Here is a 24,984-nt window from a genome sequence, read left to right as displayed (position 1 = left end):
TCAGATCACAAGGATTCGGAGAGGGCTTAGAAGGGAAGTGGGAACCGGAAGGACCTTTTCCTCACAATAGTGACTATAATCACTGTCCTCAACTGAACATTTGCCCTTAATGACTCGGCCCCCTGGAACCTCTGGACCAGATCACGAACTGTGCAGTGTTCAAGGTGCAGAATGAGTTAGCCGAGGGAATACCTGGCCTGAGAGCAAAGTGTAAAACTTGGGGGCAGGGGCAGGGGTGGGGCCTGAGCATCACCTTAGGACACAGAGCTAGTGCAGAGGCTGGTTTTGGAGGGGGCTGGCTAGTTACTTGCATGGAAGGTAGGAGGATGTAGCCGCAGAAGATGAGCAGTTATTCCCAGGCACGACGGGGGTGGGGTGGGATGGGGGGGTGGAGATTGGTGATTGGGCGTGCACACCTGTGCTCCCGGGTAAGGGGGTTGGGGGGATGGTTGGAGAGCTTTAGACAGATATCTTTCCTTTCCTCTCGTGGGTCTTCACCCCTCCCCCCTGGGACTTAGCTGTGTCCATCCTTCCGTCGGTCCAGGTGTGTTGACCAGAAGTTCCGGCGCTGCCCGCCACTGCCCACCACCAGCGTGATCATTGTGTTCCACAACGAAGCCTGGTCCACTCTGCTGCGCACAGTATACAGCGTCCTGCACACCAGCCCTGCCATCTTGCTGAAGGAAATCATCCTCGTGGATGACGCCAGCACAGATGGTGAGGCTGTCAGGTCTGAGGAGGGGTGGGGCTCGCTGGTCTGAGGAGGAGTGAGGCTGGGGGCAGACTGAGGGATAGTGGGGCTGTTAGGTCTGAGGAGGGGTGAAGCTGGCGGGTCCGAGGAGGGGTGAGGCTGGCAGGTCTGAGGAGGGGTGGGGCTCGCTGGTCTGAGGAGGAGTGAGGCTGGGGGCAGACTGAGGGATAGTGGGGCTGTTAGGTCCGAGGAGGGGTGAAGCTGGCGGGTCCGAGGAGGGGTGAGGCTGGCAGGCCTGAGGAGGGGTGGGACTGGCAAGTCTGAGGAAGGGTGGGTCCTGCAGCTTTGAATTGCCCCTTTCATAAAGGCAGAAGAAGAAGGTGGGATGGAGCATACAGGCCATAGCCCTAGAGCCTGGAACTCATCCACACCACTCAGGGCAGCAAGGGCCTCCACATTCCCTGTTGGAGGTCACATGCATCCCTAACTCAGAGGTGAAAGAGGACCAGCAAAGTGGCTTACCAAGTAACTGCACTTGATGCCCAAGCCTGTTGACCTGAGTTTGAACCCCGAGCCCCACAGGCTACCAACTCTACCTGAGGGCTGTGATTTGAGTGTACAAACAGCACATAAGCTAAATAAGGAAAGAAAGGTCGGTTGGGGGGGGGGAGGGATGGAGGAGAGGAGAAGAGAGGACGGCTGGCTGGGAGGGCCTTCCTGGTTTCCAGCTCTGCTGGATCTCTCTGTTAGGCTTCCCCTGGGAAGCCCTTCCGGCCCTAATTGTTAACAGGGGAGGTCGCTCACCATCTTTCACCTTCCCATCAATTCCATAGTATTCAGGACCCAGCTCTGGCCTAGACATAGGGACGAGGAAAATAGAAAGGTCCCCTGAGGAAGCTGATAAAGGTTTAGAGCACTCCTTTAGCCAATCTGAAATGACGTGGACTTGAGAGTTCAACCCTGGGAGATCAAATCGAGCTCTGACTCTGCGCCGGACCTCTCTCAACTCCACTTTCCTTCCCTGCAAATGGGCGCACTTGACCCCTTCCTGTAGGCAAGATGTGAGGTGGGGAGCAGCAGGACTGGCATGGGGAGGGGGGGATGGACACGCTCTGTCTGTATTTGTGTGTAGGAAGAGAGTGCATTGTGGAAGTGTGTGCCCAGATTTTATGTCTGCCTGGTGTGGCTATGACTGCTTCATAATGGGGGCTGGAGCTGGGCCTTAAAAGCTGAGTGTCTGAGGACGGAACTTTAGGCAGAGAGCATTCCTGTAAGAGAGGATGTTGTGAGCCCAGTCCTAGAGACAGGAGCTTGTTTGTTGGGGAGACTGAGTGTGGCTGAAATTTTGGTTCATCATAGGAAATAAGATTGGAAGGATTCAAGGGGTGGGTGAAGGGGGGTGGGGAGCAGGTAGGGGTAGGGGATGGGAGATGGGCAAAGGGAGTGGGGGAAGTTCAGATGCTAGGATCAAACCCAGGACTTTGCATAGTAAACAGGTTCTCTTTCTGTTGCTATCATGAAGCACCCTGAGGAGAGACTGGAAAGATAGCTCAGCTGTCAAGAGCACTGGCTGCTCCTCTGGAGGTCCCAGGTTCGATTCCCAGCACCCACATGATAGCGTACAACTGTCTGTAACTCCATTTCTGTGGGATCTGATGCCCTCATCTGGCTCCGTGGGCGTGTACATGGAGCACAGGTGTGCATGCAGGCAGAACACCCAGGCACCCAGGAAAAAAACTGAGTCTTTAAATAACACTCCAAAAAAAGCAATTCAAGAGAGAAAGGGTTAATTTGACCTTGAAGTAAAGGTTTTGGTTCACTGTGGTAGAGGCAGCTGGGCATATAGCAGAGAGAGAGAGAGAGAGAGCGCGCAAGCGAGCAAGCAGACAAGCAAGCAAGCAGGGCCTGGAGAGATGACTCAGATGTTAAAAGCACTGTCTGTTCTTCCAGAGGTCCTGAGTTCAAGTCCCAGCAACCGCATGGTGACCCACAACCACCTGCAGTGAGGTCTGGTGCCCTCTTCTGGTGTGCAGGCATACGTGTAGGCTGAACATGGTAGACATAATACGTAAATAAATTGTAAAAAGAAGCGACAGCAGAGAGCAGGGGAGCCCAGTGCTCAGCTCATGTTCTATGGTCCAGGAAGCCAGGGAATGATGCCACCCACAGTGGGCGGCTCTTCCTGCTTCAGTTAACCTAACCAAGCTGGTCCTCACAGGCATCTCCTGATAGAAATGAGGCGTCACCGGGGACCTGTGCTCATGCTTCCTGCTCCTGCCAGAGCTGCTGGCTCTCCTACCTCTCCAGCCGTTCTTGGCCTGGGTTGGGAATGATGCCGCAGGAGATTGGGGTGGTGGAAGTGGGGGCTGGGAATGGACTCTGTTGAACCCCCTTGACCAGGGAGCTCTCATGTTCCCAGGGAAGACAGGCTCTTGGCAACCCGAGCAACGAGGTTACAGCGAGTCTGGTTGGCAAGTGCTAGGCCCGCGAGGCTTCTGGACAGGGAGGGGCTTGCTTGCAGCAGTGCTCATAATGGTGGGTTTCTGGGAAATCGAAAAGGAGTTAAAGACTCTCAGAGGGAAGAGTCAGGGCACAGCCACAATCAGGCCCAAGCAAAACCCAAGTCTAGAAGTGTAAACAACTCGTGGTCTGACATCCAGAACTCATGGTCTTCTGGACTCCAGCTCCGTTTCTCTAGCTCCGCCATATACAGTTGGCTCCTCTCATGGGCTCAAGCCAGCTCCACTCCACAGCTGCTGCTACCATTATGGCTGTCTTGTGTGGTATTGGCATTTCCAAAATGCTGGGGTCTGCACACAACCGGGCTGTACTTTCACCAGTAGCTCTTCTTGGGCTCAGTTCCAGGACCCTGACTTGGTCCAAGCCTCAGCAACTGTCCGTGACCCCTTCAATCCTGGGACAGCTTCAGACACTGAAGCAGCAGCGACCTCCCCTGGCCTCTCACAATGCCAAGCCCCAGTTGCTCTCCATGACCCCTTCATGCCTTTAACACCAGTAAAAGGCTGACACATGAGCCTGGGTGACGCTGACACATGAGCAGGTTCAGCTGCCAGCACCACAGCTTCTGTGTGACGACCCTAAGGAAACCCTCCCCAGAAGAGTTTGCTTCAGTGACTCTGGCCTCTTAATCAAGGCCACATCTTTAGCCCCAGCTGACCAGTATCCATCGTCCTAGCAAGCAAAGGTTTCACATGAGTGGTTCTGGTTTCTCATTAATCACAGCCAGGTCTTCACCCGTAGCTGACCAGAAACACAGATCCTTAACTCAGAATATCTCATGGCCCCAGTACAATGTTAGAGACTCCCCTGTGGAATTTCACAGGCCAGGTCTCCATCATCTACATTGCTCTCAGCATTGGCTTCTAACTCAGACTATTTCATGGCCCCAGTATAATGTTAGAGGGACCCTCAGACTCCCCTGTGGAACCTCACAGGCCAGGCCTCCATCGTCTATGCTGCTCTCAGCATTGGCTTCTAAGTTGCTATAACAAGGCTCAGGCTGTCAACACACATTCATTTCCCTAAAACCCCATTCCTAGTACCAGTTTCTGTCATAGCTGGAATTTCTATTGCTTCGATAAAACACCATGACCAAAAACATGGTTTTTTGTTGTTGCTTTTGGCTTGTTTGTTTCAACAAACCAAATGAACCCAAAAGAAAGGGTTTGTTTCAGCTTCTAGTTGTTGTCCACCATGAAGGAGAGTCCCAAGGCAGGAACCCAGAGGAAGGAGTTGAAGCCGAGGTTGTAGACACACTACTTACTGGCTTTCTTTGCACAGCCTGCTCAGCCTGCTTATATAACCCAGGACCACCTGACCAAGGGTGGCATCACCCACAGTCATCTGGCTCCTCCCACATCCATCACTAAGAAACTGTCCCACAGGCTTTGGTCTACAGGCCAATCTTATGGAGTCATTTTCTCAATTTTGGATCCTTCTCAGATAGCTCTAGCTTGTGTCAAGTTGACAAAAGGAAGGGAAAGGGAGGGAGAGAAAGACCAGCCAGGATGGCACCTTTTCATAGCAGTCAGCTGGCCTGTGTTCCTTTTTTTTTTTTTTAAGATTTATTTATTTATTATATGTAAGTACACTGTAGCTGTCTTCAGACACACCAGAAGAGGGAGTCAGATCTTGTTACGGATGGTTGTGAGCCACCATGTGGTTGCTGGGATTTGAACTCAGGACCTTCGGAAGATTAGTCCGGGTGCTCTTACCTGCTGAGCCATCTCACAAGCCATGGCCTGTGTTCTTAAATACAGTGTGTGTGTGTGTGTGTGTGTGTGTGTGTGCGCGCGCGCGCACGAGTGCATGCATGTGTCTGTCTCTCTGTCTGTGTGTATGTATAATTTTTAACCATATGTATTACATATACATGTGTGACTGGGTGAGGGTATTAACACGTGAGTGCAGGTGCCCTAGGAAGCCAGAGGATCCCCTGGAGATGGAGTTCCAGGTGGTTCTGAGCAGCATCTCATGCAGGTGTTGGGATCCACACTGCGGTCCACTCTGCAAGGGCAGAGCATGCTCTTACCACGGAGCCGTCTCCAGATTCCAGACCTGTGTTCTTTCTGTTCACCTCCTTTGTTTGCCTGGGGCTCCTCCTCCTCCTCTTCCTCCTCCTCTTCTTCCTCTTCTTCCTCCTCCTTCCTCTTCTCCTCCTCCTCCTCTTCCTTCCTTCTCCTCTTTCCTCCTCCGCCTCCGCCTCATTTTCCTTCTGTGTATAAATGTCTTGCCTGCATGTATGTCTGTGTACCATGTATGCACCTGGCGCCCTCAGAGGCCAGGAGATTCCCTGGAACTGGAGTTACAGATGGTTGAGGGTTTCCTTGAAGATGCTGGGGATCAGACCTGGGTCCTCTGGGGATCAGACCTGGGTCCTCTGGGGATCAGACCTGGGTCCTCTGTAAGAGCATCCAGAATTCCTAATCGTGGAGCTGTGTCTCTAGCCCCGCCCCCTCGCTCTTAAGGATACATCTGTCCTCTCTAAATTCTCACCCAAGAACTCTAGCTCGTCCCCTTCGTTTTCTGGGCCCTGATTTGAGAATGTGTGCTATTTCCCTGACTGGAGGAATGTCCTTGCCCATGGTGACATTCATCGTCACATGTCTGCATGTGATCCTAGAGACACGCTATCCAAAACCCTTCCTCAGGCCTGACGCTGAGTGCTGTTACCTGGGGAACAGAAAACCAACCTTTGCACGTCTGTCCACACAGGATAAAATTGCCCACACATTTGACTGTTTGATCAGATTAACCGGTTCTTATTACACACACACAAGGGCTGTGTCTCTGAGGGACAGTGTTCCTGCTTTCTGTCCTCCTACCCAGGTGCCCCACAGCAGCCCTGTAACCATGATTATATGAGTATTTGATACTTGGAGCCTGAGTCCAGCCTGGACCACATAGTGACACCGTGTCTTTAAAAAAAAAAAAAAAAAGCCAAGCTCACAAATGATCTGATTGACAGTTTTAAGTGATAACTCTGAGGCATAGGAAGAAGGAAGGAGGGGCAGGGGGAGGGGGAGGAGGGAGCCAAGAATATAATTCAGTCAGTACAGTGCTTGCTTTAGCATGCACAAGGTCCTGGGTTCAACCTATAGCATGGCATTAACCGAGCATGATGCCACATGTGTGTAATGCCAGGGTACCGGAGGTGGACACAGAAGGATCAGACACTCAGGGCGGGTTTGAAACCAGGGGCAGGAGAGAGGCCAAGGCCTGAAGGAGAGATGACTCGACACTTATGAGCACTGGCTGCTCTTTCCGAGGACCTAGGCTACATTCCCAGCAGCCACCTGGCTGGTCACAACTCCTACTCTAGGGGATCCAACACCTTCTTTTGGCCTCCACAGAAATGACACATAGCATAATGCATATATAACGTGATGCACAGACATACATGCAAGCAGAAACATCACAAAGTATTTTTATTTGAAACTCAAAAAAAAAAAAAAAAAAAAAAAAGGAAAAATAAAGAGTTGGAGGCTGTCCTGGCTGAGAGACTCTGAAGAGAAAGTAGGGAGAGCTCTGGAGCTAGGGCAATGTCCTGTGGCAGAGCACTCAACCTGGCATGCCCGAGGCTCTGAACTCTGGCTCCAGCACCATCAGACAGTAAAGAGACAGAGGAACCTGCAGGCACGGTGGTGGTGGTGTTTAGTTGCTTGGTTGGTTTGGTTTTGGTGTTTTTCAAGGCAGGGTTTCTCTGTGTAGCCCTGGCTGTCCTGGAACTCACTCGTAGACCAGACTGGCCCCAAATTCAGAGATCCACCTGCCTCTGCCTCCCAGGCCAGAAAACTGCAGTTTAAGGTTGCTTCCATATCTAGAACATTCTGGGAGACAATATGGAGAAGAGTCTGGAAGAGCAGTTGACTGTTATAACTAAGGCGACCATAGGAACAGGTTAAAAACTAATCCGGTAGGGAAGGGGCAGGGAGAACTCAGCTTGGCTCAGGGTGGAGTGGATAACGGGTGCTGGTGCTGAGGTCATGTGGGGATATGGGGTAGGGCATGGACTGAGGTGCAGAGTTTTGTTCAGGTTTGAGGTAAGTTAGCTTTCTGTCAGACATCCAAGTGAAGACTGCGAAGTTAGGAGGGAAGTCCTGGGTGCACAGTATGAGCCATGGGCTGTGTAGTGTGAGCTGTGGGCTGCACAGTGTGAGCCATGGGCTGTGCATGTGAGCCATGGGCTGTGCAGTGTGAGCCATGGGCTGCGCAGTGTGAGCTGTGGGCTGCACAGTGTGAACCATGGGCTGTGAATGTGAGCCATGGGCTGTGCAGTGTGAACCATGGGCTGTGCAGTGTGAGCCATGGGCTGTACAGTGTGAGCCATGGGCTGTGCAGTGTGAGCCATGGGCTGCAAAGTGTGAGCTATGGGCTGTGTAGTGTGAGCCATGGGCTGTGCAGTGTGAGCCATGGGCTGTGGAGTGTGAGCCATGGGCTGTGCAGTGTGAGCCATGGGCTGTGCATGTGAGCCATGGGCTGTGAATGTGAGCCATGGGCTGTGCAGTGTGAGCCATGGGCTGTGCAGTGTGAGCCATGGGCTGTGCATGTGAGCCATGGGCTGTGCAGTGTGAGCCATGGGCTGTGCAGTGTGAACCATGGGCTGCAAAGTGTGAGCTATGGGCTGTGTAGTGTGAGCCATGGGCTGTGCAGTGTGAGCCATGGGCTGTGGAGTGTGAGCTATGGGCTGTGGAGTGTGAGCCATGGGCTGTGTAGTATGAGCCATGGGGCTGTGCCATGTGAGCCGTGAGCTGCATGGGGTAGAAGAAAGGGGCATTTACCTCTTGACCTGAGGAGTAAGGTTGGGTGGTAGTGGCAGACCATGGCAACTAAGCCTGAGGGACCATATGCTGGCCCTCCTGTCTCTTACTCAGCTGTGCTATATTCTTTCCTGGGTCTTTTTTTTCCAGTAACTCCAGAGGTGGGACAAACAGCAGGTAGGATAGACAGACAGAGGACTGTTGCAGAGAGTTGTCTGACTGTCCTTCAAGGGCCTGAGGACCAGAACCTGCAGCCTCTAGCCCAGCCTCCTGAGACTAGAAGGAAGGCGTGGGAGAGCTGTATAGCACAGGGCCCTTGAAGTCACAGCTCAGTGCTTCTCACTGTCTAACCACACAGCCCGCTTCCTGTGATGCTTGCCCGTGAGTTATCTCCACCAAGGCTTCCTCTGGGGAACTAAGTGGGGTCTCAGGGAGGCTTCCGCTGAGCTGCTGAGAGGATGAAGGCCCAGCTGGGTTCCTCCCTTCCTGTCAGCAACACCAGGTTGTGGCCGGGTTGTGGCTCACATGTCCCATGACGGCAGGCCTTCCCTACGAAGGCCAGGGTCCAGCATCGCACAGTGCATTGCAGACACTTGCTAAGTCATTGCAGTGTTGAAGCCACCATAGAAGGCTAAATTGGAGCAGCCAGATTCTGGCACCAGAGACAAGTGGCTCCGTTTCTGGAGTAAGACAAGTCCCCCTCTCGGGTGACTGCCTGAAGTGTTTCATTTGCAAGGCTAGTGGGTCAGGGACACTTGCCTACCAGGAGGACTGGAGAAGACAAAGCAGAAGAGCTCAAGTTTCAAATTGTAGTTTCTTTCCCTGGGGCTCTGCTCTCCCAGGCAGTAACCAAAGGGGAGCTTGGCGGAATAAATCCCTTTCACACTCTTCTCCTTGGGGTCTGGCACAGGGAGAAGCATAAAGACTGGAGATAACTTAGGAGGGGTTGGGTGGGGGCAAGAGATCCCCTCAACCCAAGCTGCTCATGCTTGTTAAGTCCCTGTGGGTGCCCTCTTGGCTCCTGGAGGAGGTATATCTTCTCACAAAGGCTGGTTAGGATCCTGTTGTCATCATGGTAACTAGGATAACCTGAGCTCCAAGTCTTGACTTTGTCTGTTAACCCTAGGGTAGGTAGGTATGCCCTGTTCCACAGTGTAAGCTTCATAGAGAGATGGAGAAATGAAGTCAGTGTGAAAGCACCAGCTTTAGTGACTGGCACATAGTAGGTGCTCAGGTATTTGGGTGTATGTGTGTGTGTCTTTGATATTAGTGACAACAATAGAGAGATGGGGAAATGAAGCCAGCATGAAAACACCTGCATTAGTGACTGGCACATAGTAGGTGTTCAAGTGTGTGTGTGTGTGTTTGATATTGTGACTTACAAAGCATTGTGTACAGAGGAAGGCCCAATTGTGAACCCACAATCGGAAGGGAAGGACACAATTGTCAGAGACATCCTCCACTGCCAAAACAGCATGCGCCTCCATTCTACAGTTAAGAACTAGGGGAGGGCTGGAGGGACTGTTCAGGAATTAAAAGCATACACTGGGTTTCTGGAGGACCCAAGATTGGCACACTGGGCGCCTCAAACCTGCCTCTTAACTCCAGCTCCAAGGGATCCGACATCCTCTGCATCATTGTACTTGCGGGCACAGACACACACACACACACACACACACACACACACACACACACACACACACATACACACACACGTGCATTTTTTTTTTTTCGAGACAGGGTTTCTCTGTGTAGCCCTGGCTGTCCTGGAACTCACTCTGTAGACCAGGCTGGCCTCGAACTCAGAAATCCGCCTGCCTCTGCCTCTGGAGTGCTGGAATTAAAGGTGTGTGCCACCATACCCGGCTACGTGTGTAATTTTAACACAGACATACACACATGTGCATAATTTTGACAATCTTTTTTCAAAAAACAGAAGCTGGATGAAGTGATACAATGTCTTTTTAATTGCAGCACGGGGGAGGCAGAGGCAGGGGGAATCTGAGGCCAGTCTGGTCTACAGAGCAGGTTCCAGGACCGTCAAACTTAACAGTTAAGACATAAGATGGAGGATGCTCCAAATGGAGTCCTTTGAAGTAAAACTATGTTCTGTGTCCTGAGGATTTCAGATGGAGTCCCAGGGTCCTTAGGAATGTATCTCTATCCACTGTGGCCAAAAGAAGCCCCCACACTAGGCAGGCGCCTACCGCTGAACATTACCCACAGTCTCTTTTAGTATTTTAAATCTGCTTGGCTTGTTTTACTCTCCCTGAAGAGTCCCATACACAGGGCATAAAGTCAAAGATTAGGCCTGTGCGGGGCAGTGTAGCTTAGTGGTGGAGCACTTGGCCCTGGCTTAAATTCCCAACACCTCAAGGAGTGGGGGATGGGGGAAGATGGCCACAGACGTTGGTGCTGGCAAGCCTGTTCTCAAGGGGGCCTGGCCACAGACAGGGTTTCCCACCTGCCTGTCTTTCCATCTCTGCCCTCACCTTCTGTGGGCAGTTTTTGGGGAGTACTTGGGGGTAATACCCACAAGGGATTAGTGAGGTGCTGGTCACAGTGGCCGTGTCCCTTCCAGAGCACCTGAAGGAGAGGCTGGAGCAGTACGTTCAGCAGCTGCAGATCGTGCGCGTGGTTCGGCAGCGGGAGCGGAAGGGGCTCATCACAGCCAGGCTGCTGGGGGCCAGCGTGGCGCAGGCAGAGGTGCTCACGTTCCTGGACGCCCACTGTGAGTAGGACACGCCCACCCGGTGCCAGGAGGGGCTGGGGCCATCCTGTCCTTGTGTTTTAGTAGGGGCTTGGTACTCAGATTAGCTGGCCCTGCACAGTGATCACAGTTTCCCTGAGCGCCCTGAGGAGAAGCCCCTGCCCCACTGGAAACAAGGAAAGGAAAAAGACCCCCCAAAGGCTGGCGAGTGTGCGGGGGAGAGTTGTTCTACAGTGGGAGTTGACACACACAAGTCCTGGAGGAGGGAGAGCCAATCTTGGAGCCTACACCGGGGTGGGGGCTGGAAACCCTGGAGGCAATCTCTCCAGGTCCGTGGCGATTTGCACTGGTCTGTGCTGGCAAGTTGCTCAAAGCCTACCTACCATCCTCCTGCCAAAGCCACCTCTGCCAGTCAGGAGATGTCCTGTGCCCCCCACTGTGCACCCTCTCCTCCCTCCCTGTACCCCATTTTCTCAGTTTCCTCTGAGGATAGAGGGTTCAGCTGTGGCTTGGCTCCCCTTACCTTCACCTTCTTGCCTGGGTCTGCAGGTGAGTGTTTTCACGGCTGGCTGGAGCCCCTCCTGGCTCGAATTGCTGAAGACAAGACAGCGGTGGTGAGCCCAGACATCGTCACCATCGACCTTAATACCTTCCAATTCTCCAGACCAGTACAGAGAGGCAAAGCCCACAGCCGGGGCAACTTCGACTGGAGCCTGACCTTCGGCTGGGAAATGCTTCCTGAGCACGAGAAGCAGAGACGCAAGGATGAGACCTACCCCATCAAGTAAGGACTCACCGAGTGCTGCTGATCCCCACCCTGGCGCCCACCCACTCGCCTCCGGGGACCGGTGCCATCCCACACCAGCATCTGCTAGGTGCTTTGTCAAACCACACTCCCTATAACGTGGGTCCTTTGGCTAGCCTGTTCTTCCAGGTGAGACTCAGGAAGCCAGTGGCAGCAAGCAGGTGACCTCAGATCCTGCAGCTAGCACAGGGTAGGCAAGGACCCATCCTTGTGTGACCCAGAGCCTCGCACCATGACAGCTTGCTCCAGTTTACCTGGCTGTCTGCCGGGCTGTCCCTGCACTGTGTCTTCACACCATTCCTTGATCCCAATGCCTAGAAGGCTGGGGTCTCTGCTTACAGAGCCTGTGAGAGACGCTGGGGAGGGGGGGGGGCAGTGTTGAACAAGCATTGTGATAGGTACACATGCATGGGCTCCCGGAAAATAGGTGCTGGGCCTGGTGGTACATGCTTGTAATCTGTCTTAGGGTTTCTATTGCCTTGATGAAACACTGTGGCCAAAAGCAAGGTAGGGAGGAAAGGGTTTATTCAGCTTATACTTCCATATCACTGTTCATCACTGAAGGAAGTCAGGGCAGGAACTCACACAGGGCAGGAACCTGGAGGTAGGAGCTGGTGCAGAGACCATGGCACTGCTTACTGGACTGCTTCCTCTGGCTTGCTCAGCCTGCCTTCTTATAGAAGTTGCTAATCCCCCACCAGGGATTACCAGCCAAGGGATGGCACTGCCATCCCTTTCTCTCTTTCTTTCTTTCTTTCTTTCTTTCTTTCTTTCTTTCTTTCTTTCTTTCTTTCTTCCTTCCTTCCTTCCTTCCTTCCTTCCTTCCTTCCTTCCTTCCTTCCTTCCAAAGATTTATTTATTGTATATATGTGAGTATACTGTTGCTATCTTCAGACACACCAGAAGAGGGCGTCAGATCCTATTACAGATGGTTGTGAGCCACCACGTGGTTGCTGGGAATTGAACTCAGGACCTTTAGAAGAGCAGTCAGTGCTCTTAAAACCACTGAGCCATCTCTCCAGCCCCTGGAGGCATTTTCTTAACTGAGGCTCCCTCCCCTCCCTTTAGCTTGTGTCAAGCTAAAACTATCCAGCACAGAATCCCAGCTTCTCAGGAGGCTGAGACAAGAGGATCACACATTCAAGGACTATCTGGGCTACCTTGAGTTCAAGGCTCACCTGGGAAATTCGGTGAGAACCGAGTCTCAAAAGCAAAGCGTTCAAGGTTCTGAGATATAGCTACATGGTCAGCAGCTGAGCATGCGCATAGCAAGTACAAAGCCCTAGGCTCAGTCTGGGCAGGGGTGTGGCAGGGGCGGGTGAGGGAGGGTGGGGCGGGTGGGGGAGAATGAACAAACACAGGTTGAAACTTTTTACAGTTGCCCTGAACTTTTAATTCAAGGGCCACATCCTAATAGTCTTTCCCAGCCACCTACATAGTCTATTGGTGTTCTTTGGGGGAGGTGAGGCTTTGTGTCTTTTATAATTGTTTTAAAATGTGAATACCAAACGGAGCCTGATAGTGCCTATCTGCAAACCCACCTCTGAGAGGGAAGACAATATCAGAAATTCAAGGTTATCCTTGGCTATCCAGCTCAAGGCCGCCTTGAGAGACCCTGTCTCCACAAAACAAAACAAAACAAAACAAAACAAAACAAAACAAAACAAAACATTCTTCATAGAGCAGTGGTTCCTGGCCTTCCCAATGCTGCAACCTTTTAATACAGTGCCTCATGTTGTGGGGACCCCCAACCATAAAATTATCTTGCTACTTCATAGCTACAGTTTTGCCACTGTTATGAATTGTAATGTAAATGTCTAACATGCAGGATATCTGATGTGTGGCCCCCGAAGGGTTGAGAACCGCTGCTGTAGAGCCTTTGAAAGCAAGCAGTCGGCTAGATAGCAGAAAGCTAATGTGCTGCTTAAAGCCCACGGAGGCTCGCCGCTCTTGTTCCCTGCCTGCCCAAACCCTACAGACTGTTTTCTACTTTTCATCTGTGTGGGTGTGGGCGTGTGTCTGCCTGTCTATCTGCACATACACATGTTTTAGCATGTGTGTGGGCACACGTGTAGGTGGGTACTTCTGCTGTGTGTTTCTGTACCCCAGGTTGATGTTGGGAGTCATTCTTAATTGATCTTCCACCTTGTTCATTGATCCAGTTAAACCCAGAACTCCGGCGTAGCTGGGGTTGCTAGCCAGCTTGCTCTGGGGATCCTGCCTCAGCCTCTGAGCTTGAGGGGAGCTTGAGCAACAGGCAGGTTGCTGTGCCTTCCTAGAGTTTATCTGAGGTTTCAGGATCGGAAACCAGTGCCTCACAGCTGCATGGCTAGCAAGCTAGCTGCCCAGCCATCTCCCCAGCCCCCACGTTGCTGTTTTAAACCTTCATCTCCAGCTAAAGGGTTTGGGGGTGACATCACGGTTGCCCTACAGTTCGGATTCTGTGTGCTGCTGTCCTGTCCTGATTGTTATAGATTTTAGGCCAGCCTGAGCTATCAATACAAAGTTCCAGTACAGCCTCAACTATATAGTTAGGCCCCCATCCTGAAAAACAAAAGGAAAGAAGACGGAAGAGGAAGAAGTCAGCACTCCCTACTGGCTCTCTGCCCCTCTAAGAGCCTTCGTTTGGTGTGTATAGCAACAAACTCTTACCCCACCCAAACCAGGGCCAGGCACACAGTTGTACAGTTAAGGGCAGGGCCCTGGCTCCCACCCATCACTAACGTCCTGGCCTCTGCAAGGAGCGTCCAACTGGAGGACAAAGCTCCAGTGTTTGAGGATGAATGTGTCACTTGGCCCAGGTGCCTTGGCAGCACATAATGCTTGCTAGAAACACTTGGAGAGGTGGTTCTCCAGCAGTACTGTTGGAGGTACCACACATGTTCATTCTTAGAGCGATGGAGAGCAGAAGTGAGAGCTAAAAGAGACACAGGGTCCCAGGAAGTAGGACAGGATACACAGGTGTTTCTTAGAGGCTACCACCTGTTGGCGTGAGTCTACAGGGAAGTTCCTGAGTGGCATTTACCCTCAAAGCTAATTTGTCAGGGATGCCCTCCGTCTTGGGAATCCTCTCATACCCTCAAGAGCAGGCTAGTTTCAGGGTGTTCATGTGGAGTTCTAGGGTTCTCAGAGCCTTCCTGGTGCTACTTGGGCAGGCTTGGGAGCCCTGGAAGAAGATAGAAGTGGCAGCAGGGAAAGCTAGCCCAAGTGTGAGGGTTTCCCAACTGAAATCCCTTCTAGATAATGGCTATAGAAGCAACATCAGGAAGACGAGAGCTCGTCCAGGGAATCCCCATGGCTGGACTCTAAGACTTCTCCATTGGTTCAGTCTTGATGTGGGTCAGTGAAAGCCAGAACTCTTAGGAGTCTCCTCACAGTCCATATCGAGTTCTCACTCCCCCTGCCCCCAGTTACCAGGGGCACCTCCACTCACCAGTGTCCCCTGTCCGAGACAACTGGCAGCTTCCCTTGGAAGCAGGCTAGGTCCCAGCAGATGCTGTGGCCATGTGGTCCCTGAAAGGATGTAGACGCTGACTTTGAATGGGGTCGGCCCAGCTGACAACGTGCATACTTCCCTTCCTGTCTAAATCTTGCCCGTTTGCGGAATCTGTCTCAGGGGGCTTCTGAAGGTGGCAGATCTGTGACTAACACCAACACAGAACATGAGAGACTCCTCCCCTCTTTCTAGTCTCCTCTCCCTCTAGACTCTTCCCCCTCATTCTAAACTCCTCCCCTTCATTCTAGACTCCTCCCCCTCTCTAGACTCTTCCCCTTCGTTCTAGACTCCTCCCCCTCACTATAGACTCCTCCCCCAGCTCCAGATGGCAGCCATGCCCTCAGGCCCTGCTGGGTGGTGGTTCCTACTTCCCCAGTTGATCAACCGACCAGTCCAGTTAAGAGAGTGTTGCTGACTGCCTCTCTCCTAGGCCCAGTTCTAGAAGGAGAGGTGGCACAGTGGTATTTAGCAGAGGGGCTGCCTGAGCCAGCAGGAGCAGGACTTGAAGTAGGAGGCCTCAGAGAGGAAGCCAGCCACCAGCCCTCCCCACCTGCCTCTACTCACGATACCTGTGCTCTCTCCCTATCTCCCGCCAGGTCCCCGACGTTTGCCGGCGGCCTCTTCTCCATCTCCAAGGCCTACTTTGAGCACATCGGTACCTATGATAACCAGATGGAGATCTGGGGAGGGGAGAATGTGGAAATGTCCTTCCGGGTGAGGATGAGCAGGGAAATCCCAGCCCCTCAGGGAAGGGTGCACAGGCATTGTCAGGCAGTGGTAGCTGCAAGGGAGTTGGATCTGGAACCGACTTGAAAGGGTGTCGGCTTTCTGACATGGCTCCACTCTCCCTGCTAGGGCCAGTACGTGTCTGCCAATGAGACTGACTGCTCAAAGTAACAGGGCAGAACATCCAAGAGCTTCCCTCTTGGATAATGGGAGCCATAGGATCCAACTTAGCTAACGGACTATTCTACAATGAAATCAGGTCAGGGAGTCACCATCCTCCGTATTGGAAAACTCAGGCTCCTTTTCCCAAGTCAGAGACACCCATCCCAGGGAGCCTTTGGATTCCCCACGTGCTTCCAGTGAGCTCTCCCTAACTGAGAGACAAGAGGTGGCACCCAGTTCTGATGGAATTCCAAGAAGGAGGCGAATCAAGATAGGTCAGGAAGGGTTGCTTCTAAAAGCCACGTGAATCCCTGTGCCGGTGGGCAAGTAATAGGAAAATGAGCTATTAACAGAGTCACCTCTCAGTGTCTGGCATATATTAAGCACACGGTTGCCTTCTGGTGTTAACCAAGCTGTGACTGTGGACTTCTGTTGCTGCCATAGCAAAGTTAGTAGCAGGTATCTCACCCAAAAGAGACCAGTAGGACAGATGTCCCCAGCCAGCCCACTGGCTTAGAGAGGGGCCAGCAGCCAGTATCTGGTTCACACCATTCAGTGAACCTCTCACCCCGACCCAGGATCTCTCCTCGGAAACTGGCACGCTCCAAGGTCAGCGAGCACAAGCCACTGACGGATGCTCTGATCCAGGGGGAGGTCAGGCTTTCTGTGCCTTCCGGGGAAGCTACCACATCTCCAGGTCAGAGTCCAGTGACCAGAGCTGAGCGTATAAACGTAGTGTAGAAGTAGCCAGCTGCCTCTTCTCTGAAGTGAACCGTGGTAGCATCAGACCCCTAGAGGGAACCAGCACAGGCGAGAATGGGGTAGAAAGGGTAACATTTACTTCCATCTAGGACCTGGGGCCTGATATCCTGGGAACTGGAGAGTCCTGCCTGGGGGGGTGGGGGAGGGGAACGTGCCTGTCCCTCCCCTTTCTGAAGGCCCCATCCTGTCTTCTTTGCGTCAGGTGTGGCAGTGTGGGGGCCAGCTGGAAATAATCCCCTGCTCGGTGGTCGGCCACGTGTTCCGTACCAAGAGTCCCCACACCTTCCCCAAGGGCACCAGTGTCATTGCGCGCAATCAGGTGCGCCTGGCTGAGGTCTGGATGGACGACTATAAGAAGATTTTCTACAGGAGAAATCTGCAGGCAGCAAAGATGGTCCAGGAGGTAAGACACAGGCGCCTGGGTGGCTGGCGAGAGAAGTGCGGGATTCCAGGCCCCTAGTCAGCTTCCCAACGGCAGGGCCGTCCTAGTCCCATCTCTACCTTCCTGCTTCCCCTCATCTCTGAGAAGTCTATAAGTCCTGTGAACATCACACTGGGCTCAGAGAAGGAGCCCTGTTGCCCCTAACCCTGGGGGTGGAGTGGAGGGGGGGGGGGAGTCCCAGATCTGTTAGAGGGGAGAAAAGGAAGGAAAAGACAGGGAGAAGAACCCCGCCACCAGAGGAATGGCTCTGACGGGCTCTGATTGAAGACCAGGAGAGCTGACTGAGGAGTGAGGCACGGGGCTTAAGGGAATGTTGTGAGGTGATGAGGTCCCCATGCTAAGACAGATACTGCGGCGTGTCAACGAGGCACCGTTGAGTAGGACTGAGCAGCACAGAGTAGCTAGTGCTCCATGCTGTCTGGGCTGCCACAACCCAAATAGGACTCAAGCTGTGACACTGACCCTTTGGGGGACTGACTTGTTGACAGAACAACTTCGGTGACATCTCGGAGCGACTTCGGCTCAGGGAGCAGCTACGATGCCACAACTTCTCCTGGTACCTGCACAATGTCTACCCAGAGATGTTTGTCCCCGACCTGAACCCCACCTTCTATGGAGCCGTAAGTTAGCCTGCACATCACCGTGGCACCCCAAAGACGATGCAGCCCAGGAACAGACAAGGCATGCTGGGAGGGTGGGGGAGATGATTTGGGGGTTCGTCCAGCAGTTAAGGACCCAATGAAGGGAGGAATCTGTGAGTAGTGGTTTTTAAGTGTTCCACGTGTGAGAATACCCATGGAGACATGTTAATACACACTGCTGGGCATGCTTAACTCTTTTTCAGCTGTCTCTGCCTTTTGAACAAGTCTGGGGTGATGCTGAGTGAGGGTCAGCTCCCGTGGGCTCAGCATCCTAAGGGGCTGCCCATCTTTTACCACAGAAGGCACCCAGCCCTCCCCTGCCCATCCTCAGGGCCTCACTTTGCTATTAGCTCCAGGCATCTGGGCTCACACACAGAGGGGAAAGCCATTCCAGTTGGGCCCTCACCCAGCCGAGCTGTATCCTGCTCCCCTGTGTTACCTTTGTGCAGATCAAGAATCTTGGCACCAATCAGTGTTTGGACGTGGGCGAGAACAACCGGGGAGGAAAGCCTCTCATCATGTATGTCTGCCACAACCTCGGCGGCAATCAGGTAGGGAAACAGTGCTCGGCCCGGGTAGGCCCGACAGAAATGTGTCCCCTCTCAGGTGCCTCCTCTACCTTTAATTTCGCTTTCCTGAGGCCCAGTGCAGGAAGAGGTACCGCCTCTGCTGCAGGAGGCATACAGGCAAGGTCTATGAGCTGAACCAGGGACACAGAGCTGGCACTGTGCTGAGCACTAGAGGATGAGGACCCAACAGGGAGCGCTGTGGGTGAAGCTAGCTGCTGGGGCCTGTGGAGAATTCTTGAATGCTTTCTGTTTCACCTACACCTGTACACACTCAGCTTTTATCCTTAATTCCCCCCTGGCCAGAACCTGCCATTCTGACGCTACCCCACTCCCCCAAGTAGTGACCCCCTGGACAGCCACTACTGACATCCTGGATACTTACCCAGACCCCACGGCACAGGGCACTCCCTGAGGGGTGACTAATGCTCCCCTGCCTTAGTTAGCCATCTACCACTGTGATAAAACACTGTAACCAAAAGAGGAAAGGGTTTTAGACACAGGGTTTCACTGTTAGCCATGCCTGTCCTGAAACTCACTCTGTAGACCAGGCTGGCCACAAACTCACAGAGACCAACCTGCCTCTGCCTCCAGAATCCTGGGATTAAAGGAGTATGTCATCATACCTGGCAGGTAGATGTCACATTTCTACATCACAGTCTACTGTGGAGAGATGTCAGGGCAGGAACCTGGAGCAGAGGCCTTAGAGAGACAGAGCACACTGGCATGTTCTCTAGGCTTGTATTCAGCTTGCTTCCTACCCACCAGGAGCACCTGCCCAGGAGTGCCACGTCCGGCAGTGGGCTGGGCCCTCTTACTTCAATCATTAATCAAGAAAGGCCCTACAGCCCTGCCCACAGGCCAGTCTGATGGGGGAGTTTTCTCAAGCCAATCTGATGGGGGAGTTTTCTCAGTTGAGATTCTTCTTCCAGATGACCCTAGTTAGTGTCAAGGTAACAAAAACTAATGAACACACTACCCATCTGCTGTCCCTCAGGCATCCAGTAACCAGATCTGTTATATAAGAGGGATTTAAAATCAGAGCAGAGGCAGAGTAGCCTGGGGTATTGAATAGACTGCCAAAACGTGCAGATGAAAACAGAGCCGTTTGAAAGCAGATTCGGGGGCTGGAGAGATGGCTCTGCGGTTAAGAGCACTGACTGCTCTTCCAGAGGTCCTGAGTTCAATTCCCAGCAACCGCATGGTGGCTCACAACCATCTGTAATGGGATCTGACGCCCTCTCCTGGTGTGTCTGAAGACAGCTACAGTGTACTTACATATAATAAATAAAATAAATCGTAAAAAAGAAAGCAAGCAAGCAGATTCGGGTACAACCAGCTTGTAAGGTGGTTCGGGGGGATTCACTGATGAATAGCCTTTATTTCAGTGGTAGTTATTAGCAAACCCAGAACCGGCTGGCGCCGGATGGTACATGCCATGGGCTAGAGGGCACATGTTCTGGTAGTTAGAAGGCAGAGGCAGAAGGATCGTGAGTTTGAAGCCAGCCTGATATACATGGCAGAGATCTAGACCAGCCTGAACTACAAAAGAAGACTGGATGTCAGGCACTGAAAAGCAGAACTAGTGTTCCTTCATGGTTGGTGCTTAAAACTAAGGAACATTTTAGTTCCCAGTTGAAGTGATGAGCACCACTGATCCCGTACAAGGTAGTGTGGAGGTAATCAGGACGGTGATACAAAGTCTTGGCACAGCTCCCTCCCTCCCCCGGGAAGCCATCTTGTTGGCACTGTAGGGCGGTGGGCAAGCTCCCCACCAGCTCCACGGGTCGTCTTTGTCTTGACTTCCAGTACTTTGAGTACACATCACAGAGGGACCTCCGCCACAACATTGGAAAGCAGCTGTGTCTACATGCCAGTGGGAGCACGCTCGGCCTTAGGAGCTGTCAGTTCGTTGGCAAAAACAGCAGAGTGCCCAAGGACGAGGAGTGGGAATTGACCCAGGTGAGTCAGTGGCCCAGAAAGCTGGGGACTGAGAGTTCAGAGTGACACATTGGTCCCCTCTCCTCTCCCCCCTCCCTCCCTCTCTCTCCTCTTCCTCATCCTCTTCCTCTTTCTTGTCCTCTTCTTCCTCCTTCTCCTCTTCCTCCTCTTCCTCTTCCTCTCCCTTCTCCTCTTCCTCATCTCCCTCCTCCTCTTCTTCCTCCTTTTCCTCTTTCTCTACTTCCTCCTCTCCCTCCTCCTCTTCCTCCTCTTCCTTCTCCTCTTCCTCCTCCTTCTTTCTCTTCTTCATCTTTTTGTTCATCATCTTCTGCCTGAGCACCACGGGATTAGAGCAGGGTAGAACGCATGGTAGCTGTGGACTTGGTTAAGGTGTTCTACTCTCTGTTCCTGGCTGATAAAAAAGTGGAGCAGCAATGACCATGGGCACTTCTGCCATGCGCATTTCAAGGCTGAGTCCAAATAGATGAAGGTGAAGAGTCACCAGTGCCACTCAGGTGCCTCTGGGTGCCAGGTGCAAAGCAACGGACAGGCATGCATTGTCTCTCTCTGAAGGGTCCTTGTCCCAGAGGACAATGTTCCCATTTCTACAAAGCAGCCAGATGACATTCAACAGTCTTGTCTGGCCCAGGCCCCACCACTGGCAAATGGCAGGCTGGGATTCAGACCTCCGTACTCATGACTGGAGGCGGACCTTTTCCCTTGCGCCACCTGGCTGTGCGCTGGGTGGTGGTAAGACATCACCAAGCCGGAGCTCTACCCTCTTTGGTTACCTGCTCAGAATAAAAATAAGAGAGGCCTAACCATGAGGCTACAGGAAAGGATGGAGCCAAAGTCTAACCACAAGCAGAAAAGGGGGGCAGATGTAGCCCCAAGTTTTTGAGGTTGGCCACCCCAGAGAAAAGGAGAGCCTGAGAGGGTTTTTCTTGTGACAGCCAGCAGGCTAAAGCTGCTGTGTGCATCTCGGGGGGGGGGGGGGGGGGGACAGAATCAGAATCAGAATCGGAATCGGAACGCCCTCCTGTGCCTCATTTCACTTCCTTTCCTTTCATCGGCTGCCCTGTCTCCTTGGCCCCAGTTTAACCCTTTCCTGTGTTGCCTTTTAGGATCAACTCATCAGAAACTCAGGATCTGGTACCTGCCTGACATCCCAGGACAAAAAGCCAGCCATGGCCCCCTGTAATCCCAGGGATCCCTACCAGCTCTGGCTGTTTGTCTAGGCCTGGGGTCACCCTCCAGTGCAGGCCCAACAAGCCCTCCAGGCGGTAGGGTCACCAGGCGTCTGGGGAGTCCTTCTCCCCCAGATCCTCTGGAGGCCTGAGAGTTGGATTTTGAAGCCCTGTGGCCACCAAGGCAGGATGTTCTTCTTGCAACAACACTGGTCCCATTTTCTTTCTTCCATATCAGTGGAGAGACCAGGAGGTCACATGCTACTTGGCCCAAGGCTTTTGTCCTCTCCTAGAGACGAGCCTCGAAAGCAGCCTGAGAGTGTGTCCTGCAGAGGAACTGGAAGGGCAGAGAGCCTCTCTTGTTAGCAGATCTTTGAAGCAAACCCTCTTGATGTGTATACACAGAGTGCCTTCATCCTATGTCATTTGCACAGTTATCTATGGAGGAGACAGGGAGAAAGGAGCCATCCATTGAGAAGGTTGAGAGTGAGGTGGAGTATATAGTTCAGGGAAAGGCTCTGAGTTTGACCCCTTAGCACCACAGAAAACAGAAAAGGAGTCCAGGAGAGAAAGGCAGGCAGAGAGAGGCAGAGAGGGACATAGGGAGGCAGAGGGCTTTTCTGCGATTGCACAGCTGATAGGTGGCTCAAGCTGGGGTTGAGTCCCCATCTTTGGTGCTGTACCAGGGTTCCTTCCGGCACATAAAAACACTAAACAGCGAGCTGCCAGCCATGCCATTTCCTGACCCCCTCTCTGATCATTCTGGCTGTCTGTCCTCCAGAAAGACTGGTAGCGAGATGGGAGACCACATTGAGATCCTGGCCTGTTAGTGTGGAAAGAAGTTCATGAGCTGAGACAGCTGGTGAGCCTCAAGCCCAGGTCCCCTTTGTTCTAAGCTATAGACAAGGAGAGTAATAGGCTGAAGCAGGAGCTAGGCATGAAGGCACAGGTCTGCAGCCTCGGTGCTCAGAGACTAAAGCAGCAAGGTCTTAAGCTCCAAGGACAGCCTGGGCTTCAAAATTTGACCTTTCCTCAAAGGCAATTAAAAAACAGCATGGAGAATATGCAGGGGACTGCCTTGCAGCCCCTGAACTAAGGCAGCCCCCCTCCCCTTTTACACTTACTCCTCAGCAGAAACTAGATAGGTGTTTTGTCCAAGGTCACCTGGCAAGATGTTTAGCAGTTCCAAGCTTAGACCCAAGATAAGGCTAATCAGAGTCGTGGCAAGTCTGAGGGGTCAGGGACAGCGTGCAGTTGCCTGGAGGGCTGATCTCATCTGCTTGCCTGAGTGCCCTGTGCAGAGCTGACCCGAGGATGCCAGCCTTTCTACAATCAACTTGGACCCCACTGTCACTCTGCCTGGAAGAAAATAGAAATGTCCAGGAAGGCTTTAGGGGACTTCAGCATGGGACCATGGCTGCCTCCTGCTCCATGCAAGGGCACATTGCAGGAAGCCTCCCTTGTCCCCTGGGTGACAATCAGAGGTAGCCCAGCCAAGGGAAAGAGTCTGACCGAGTTGTGATCCAAGGTGGGAGAGGGAAGAGAGGCTGATTGGGAACCTGGTGGAAATAAAGGTTTTATGGTATTGGTCAAAGATGTTGGATTTGAGTTCCTCTCTCCCTGCTTTAGCCATAACTGAAACAGATGGGACTAGCAAGGACCCTGTGGCTACTGTCACACCTGCAAACACTCTCCAGCCAGTGTGTATTGGGTGTGTAGTGTGTGCAAGTGTGAGATGGGACCCTTACCCCGTGAAGTCTAAAGACGAGTCCCAGAATGCTTGAGGAAAGGAGTTAAAACAAGTCAGGAGAGGCCTGACAACGGTGGCTGAAGGGAGAAGCTGATGGTGGTGGGTCCTAAGGCAGAGGCAGGCAGGCAGGCAGACATTAGTTTGAGGCCAGGCTGGTCTACATAGCAAGTTCCATGCTAGCCAGGGCTACAGAGTGAGACCTTGTCTCAAAAAGAGAAAGAAGGTGGGAAGGAAAGCTGGAGAGATGACTTTGTGACCAGGAGCTCTTTCTGCTTTTCCAGAGGACCTGGATTCAATCCCCAGCAGCCATATGTAACGACATGTAACCATCAGTTCTGAAAGGTTGTGTCATCTTCTGGCTTCTAAGCACATCAGGCACATGAGTGGTACATAGACATACATGCAGCAAAAACACTCATACCTGTAAAGTGTAAATAAGTATTCTTAATTTTAAAACAAAAATGAAAAGCTGGGCAGTGTTCAGTTGGTAACATGAGCCTGACATGCTCAAGGCCCGGGGTTTGATCCATTAAGCCAGGTACACTAGGTATGGTGACCCAGGTTAGCCCAGGCTAGTAATTCCAGCAGTTAGGAGATAGAAGCAAGAAGATGTGAGGTTCACGTGAGCTAGACTGGGAGCTGGAGACCAACATGGGCTATGATGCTAAGTTCAGATCACATTGGCATAAAGATAACAATATAGATCCTATTCATTTCTTCAGATCTTAAGTTGAAACACTTTTTATAGGCCCCTAAATATATTCTGGGCCCTAAGCACTGTTCCTACTGACTAGATCTGCCCCATAGGAGAGCAGGTTGACCTGTAGGTGAGAAAGACTGTGTGAACTATGTTAACAATGAGTTAATTATAGGGAGTCAAAATCTTGACCCTAATGTTGGTTCCATCAAACATCTAAATGTTTATCAGCCATAAACTATTTCCCCTCTATCCCAGAATTTTTATATTACCTCCTCAGCCCAATTCTGTTATACCCAGCTAAGGTATCCACTCTAGTGCTGACAGGCTTTCTCATGTATCCCAGAATTTGTATATTACCTCTTCAGCCCAATTCTATTATACCCAGCTAAGGTGTCCACTCTGGTGGCTTCCTCACACCCACCCCGGAACAGAGCTGTTCCTTTTTCTTCCTCCCTTCTTCCCAGGCAGGATCATGCTGTGTAGCCCAAACTGGCCTTCCTTGCCCCATGCTGGGGGGGGGGGGGGGGTCACAGGCTTGCACTATTTCTCATTTTCATGAGCTATACTATTGCTTCAGGAATCTTTCTGGAATAAGTGCTTTGACACCAGTGGAAGTGGAAGAGAGGAGCTGCCACCGGTGTTCTGAAACCAGGACAGCTCTTGAAAGGCCTCTGTCCTGGTGCAGTTTGTGTGCTCATTTTTAGATTCTAAAACCACAAGGTGGATCAGGCAAGCAAGTGAGGTTTTACCAAAGCCTCCCTGGCAGCCAACAGGTTGTTAGAGCAAAGACACCATTCCATTCCAGGTACCAAGTGAAGCATACTTGACAAATAGGCAGTCTAAGCAGTGTTTTAAATAAACCACTAAATAAAGCAACAAATCAGTATCTTTTTTTTTTTCTACCAAATTGCTCTTTTTCTACCTTAAACTACTTCACCATTTGATCTAATATATTCAAACTTCCTCTGTACAAGCTTGGATTTTTCCAAAGTTCATGGGAAATTTTATGAGCAGAAATAAAATTTTGTCATAAACTGTACCCAAACCTCGTGCCTTCCTTTGTTTGTCCAATTGAAAAGGGTGTGTTCCAAGGATTGGAATGGCTTACTTGAAGAAAAAAACCAA

At 52.0% G+C, this 24,984-nt stretch overlaps 1 protein-coding gene and 1 long non-coding RNA gene across 5 annotated transcripts in view; one reads left to right on the top strand and one right to left on the bottom strand.

The window, feature by feature from the left end:
- The window catches only part of Galnt6 (polypeptide N-acetylgalactosaminyltransferase 6), a 39,462-nt gene extending 14,564 nt beyond the window's left edge, over positions 1–24,898 (top strand). For 3 of the 4 annotated variants that reach the window (NM_172451.3, NM_001161767.1, NM_001161768.1), the window contains exons 4-12: positions 545–717; positions 10,553–10,702; positions 11,231–11,465; positions 15,579–15,696; positions 16,835–17,035; positions 17,563–17,694; positions 18,165–18,266; positions 20,091–20,243; positions 21,347–24,898. In NM_172451.3, the coding sequence (NP_766039.2) occupies positions 545–717; positions 10,553–10,702; positions 11,231–11,465; positions 15,579–15,696; positions 16,835–17,035; positions 17,563–17,694; positions 18,165–18,266; positions 20,091–20,243; positions 21,347–21,460 (1,378 nt within the window). In that variant the 3' untranslated portion in view covers positions 21,461–24,898. The remainder of the gene's footprint in view (positions 1–544; positions 718–10,552; positions 10,703–11,230; positions 11,466–15,578; positions 15,697–16,834; positions 17,036–17,562; positions 17,695–18,164; positions 18,267–20,090; positions 20,244–21,346) is intronic. The other variant, XM_030248437.1, reaches the window with a different exon arrangement.
- Positions 15,243–19,081, bottom strand: Galnt6os. Its single transcript, XR_003951484.1, has 3 exons — positions 18,908–19,081; positions 18,667–18,750; positions 15,243–17,058 (listed from the first exon to the last, which is right to left on the bottom strand). It is a non-coding gene; the product is annotated as a polypeptide N-acetylgalactosaminyltransferase 6, opposite strand (long non-coding RNA).
- Positions 24,899–24,984: the final 86 nt, after the last annotated feature.

This window comes from Mus musculus, chromosome 15, assembly GCF_000001635.26.
Source record: "Mus musculus strain C57BL/6J chromosome 15, GRCm38.p6 C57BL/6J".
Taxonomy (NCBI): Eukaryota; Metazoa; Chordata; class Mammalia; order Rodentia; family Muridae; genus Mus; species Mus musculus.
This window is presented reverse-complemented; position numbering and strand designations above follow the sequence as displayed.